The 3,412-nt window shown below is 40.2% G+C and overlaps 1 protein-coding gene across 1 annotated transcript in view; it reads right to left on the bottom strand.

Moving 5' to 3' along the window:
* The window catches only part of LOC104469949 (dnaJ homolog subfamily C member 5-like), a 10,959-nt gene extending 10,317 nt beyond the window's left edge, over positions 1 to 642 (bottom strand). The window contains exon 1 of the mRNA XM_010084697.1: positions 382 to 642. Within this exon, the coding sequence (XP_010082999.1) occupies positions 382 to 642 (261 nt within the window). The remainder of the gene's footprint in view (positions 1 to 381) is intronic.
* Between the last annotated feature and the right edge of the window lie 2,770 nt (positions 643 to 3,412).

Raw genomic sequence — 3,412 nt, 5'->3', positions numbered from 1 at the left:
CGACTGGCTAGTCACGCTTCTTTTGCTGCCGCCCAGGACACAGTTGGCTTTCTGGGCTGCAAGTGCACACTGACGGCTCATGTTGAGTTTCCCATCAGCCAACACCCCCCAAGTCTTTCTCCTGACAGTTGCTCTCAATCCATTCTCCACCCAGCCTGTATTTGTGCTTGGAATTGCCCCAACCCACGTGCAGGACCTTGCACTTGGCCTTGTTAGACTTCATTATGTTGTTGTTTAATTAAGCTTTTAGTAGACGTTTAAATTCAGATCCTGCTATTTGCTAAGCCTGTAGAGAGACCATGTTTTTCAGGGGATTCCTTGTGGATGTAATTGTCTGTGTGCATTGTAGCACTTAATTTCCAACAGAAAATAGCAGCTTACCTTTGCCCACCAGCTTGAGAGTATGAAGTAGGTGTTAACATTTTCCTCACCAAACTGTTCTGCCACATAGAGCCCTAATGACCCATACTTGTCATATATGTTTCGCTTGGACAAATCAGTCAGCGTTGCATGAGCATTGTTGATTTCTTTAAATTTTTCTGCAGCCTCTGGATTGTCTGGGTTCTTGTCAGGATGATATTTCAGAGCCAGTTTTCTTAAACATGGAAAAAAAAAAAACAACCCAGAAGGAAAATAAATCATCTGTATGTGTTCATGTATACAGATAGTTACAAAATATTTTAAAATATTTTATTAGAGATACAATAATTCTGAACAGTGTGTCCAGCCTTCGTTTTTCCAGCTCTGATGTACTCAGTGGAAGAAATGTGACACAAAGTGACTGAACATGAAACTTTTGGTAAAAGAGTTTTTCCTATTACACCGAGCATGAACTTTGTGTATTGATACCTAGTCAGCTACCATGTTAAAGGAGACAGTGATATATGCTGAGAGAACAGATTGCAGCATGATAATAAATCACACGCATTTGTTGCATTATGGTTGCCAACTGATTTGCATAATTTAGCAGGTTTCAACAAAGGTAAAGATTTTTTGAAGATTATTTAAAAACATGATGATCACACTGCTTATCCCAACAACATTATCTTCTTTATAGCAGAGGAAATTCCATATTTGATTGCTTATCATTCACAGCTATTTAAAATCTTGTAAACAGTGTCTGTGTTTGCAGAAGCCCAGACAGTGATGATGGAAAACACAGTTAGGAGTTGCAGTAGAAAGGAAGCATCTTTCGGAAGCACAAGGTGGAAAAGCATAGAGAGGTAGCCCCCAGTTTCAAGTGCCTGTATTCAGGCCTAATTCCCCAGTGTCACACTTCTGAGACAGTCCTTAAAGCAGCGGAAACTGACTGTCAACTGTTTGGGACTATTTATGCTCACGGGAAGCCTTTGCTGGGACAGGGTTCAGTACTTGTCTTTTCCCCCGGACTGTACACAGCAGTATGGCAACCGAGGACAGGTACAGCTTGAAATGAGCCATGTGGGACTGTTGGCTCAGGGGCAGTGCTGGGGAAGCACAGCTTGGAGAAGAAAGGGTTTACTTCCAACTGTTTTGGAGCACTGGCAGTGTAAGTTCACACATACCTGCAAAACAAGCATAGACAGCAGTGTATCACTTAAAAAATCTCCACTCCCTTTGAAGAACTGGCAATAAGATTTTTCGAGGACATCCATTTAATGACTAGTGCTGTCCTCTAGTGGCATCACAAGTGATTTAGTAGTGTTTTAAATTCCATGATCCTCACCTCAGTCAAGCTATGTTGCATTTTGTAAATATTCTCTCTGAGTGTTTCAGGAGATAGCCATGACTGCTGTAGTAAAAAAAAAATATTGTGATGTGAAGGCAATGTGCCCATACTTCTAACAAATTTATCCTTGGAGGAGGGTCTTGCTTGACTTTCCACTGAAGTCCCAGTAGAGGTTATTCCCCTAGAAAATGTAACTGTTTTGCTCCTGATGACAGTTTCCACTTTGGGGACGTTCTGCCGGTATCAAGACTGATACGAGCCCGGGAACAGCCTCTGCCAACGATCTCTTTAGCTCTGTATGCTGAACCCAATTAATCTTCTCATAGGTAATACATAACTGCTTAAACATATTTCTAATAGCATGAAGGGGTTCCCGTTCAGCCATATTTGATATGCTGTGTCTGTGGTACCTTAAACATAAATTTTCAGTCATATTTAACATGTGGTACCTTAAACATAATAAAAGATTAAATAGGAGAACTGGAAAAACAAGCTAAGTCTTGCATGACTAATGAAATTATGTGCCATCCGAGTATTTAAGTAGCTTATGCAATCTATCCCTTTTCTTGGCTGAAAACAAACCTCAGCAACTAGAATTTAAAAAAATGGGAGAGGTACACTTTCAAAAACCATGCGTGGTTGTAGGCATTGGACAATCAATCTTCAGCCTTTTTTCTTTTCCCACAGACCCAAAAACATCTTCTGCCCTCTCCATATCCCCATCAATCTCAAAAAAATAAGAGTTTGAACACAATGCAGTTTTCAAAACGTTAAAAAACGTTGGTTGCACACTGCACTTCACTTAGTATTGTTTTAGAATACTAACAGAATTACTTTCAACATAATACAGTTCATAAAAGATGAGATATGTTCTTATTCTGATTTTGGGAAAACTGTTGTCACTAAAAACAGTACATTAACAAAACAACTCCCTGCATATGAAGATGACATATACTAATTGGAGATGATTTAGTAACAGGAAAGAGATCTATATACAGGTAGTGCAATTCATATGAGTGAGAAAAAGAACTCTGTTAGGTCCAAACCAAGAAATAATAAAAGTAAAGACAAGAACTACATGACATAAGTATCAGAGATATAAAAGCCTCGCTGTGGGTCTCTGGAAAAGTGACATTCCTAGTTATGCAATAATCATGGTTCAATATGAGCAGAGAAAAAGGAAGAAGCCAAAAATGGAGAGTGAAATAAACAGAGGAGTATATTGGCTACTTCCCAGACCAAACACATGGACTTATGTCCATTCAGATTCTTCTCATGATGAATGGACTTCTCCTTCACCACGTCGAGACCACTGATCATTGCAGCCATTCACAGGAACAAGCAATGTGACGTGTTTGGGAGAAAAAAGTGACCACAAGCAGAGAAATAGCCATCCCAAAAGACAGATGGGGCACTCACGGAAATGAAGTCAGAGGAATATGTCAGCACCTCTGTCAGAGGGAGCCATAGGATGAGAGGTGAGAACAGGATATATGGTGCTACAGGGGTGGGTCTGAAGAGTGTACATCTGGGTGTAGGAAGCAACATTTTGGAGGCAGGAAAGTGTTGTATAGGGTGATATATGGCTGTGCTATAGAGTATTGAACGGTGTCAGATACAGATATGATATTACTTTGACACCGTCATCCTGTGCATTGGTGTTGTTTTCAGAGTTCACCTCGATGAGGAAAATGAAAGGGGTGA

The sequence above is a fragment of the Pterocles gutturalis genome, unplaced genomic scaffold (assembly GCF_000699245.1).
Source record: "Pterocles gutturalis isolate BGI_N339 unplaced genomic scaffold, ASM69924v1 scaffold8275, whole genome shotgun sequence".
Classification (NCBI taxonomy): domain Eukaryota; kingdom Metazoa; phylum Chordata; class Aves; order Pterocliformes; family Pteroclidae; genus Pterocles; species Pterocles gutturalis.
Note: the sequence above shows the minus strand (reverse complement) of the source record. Positions and strands in the feature narration are given on the sequence as shown.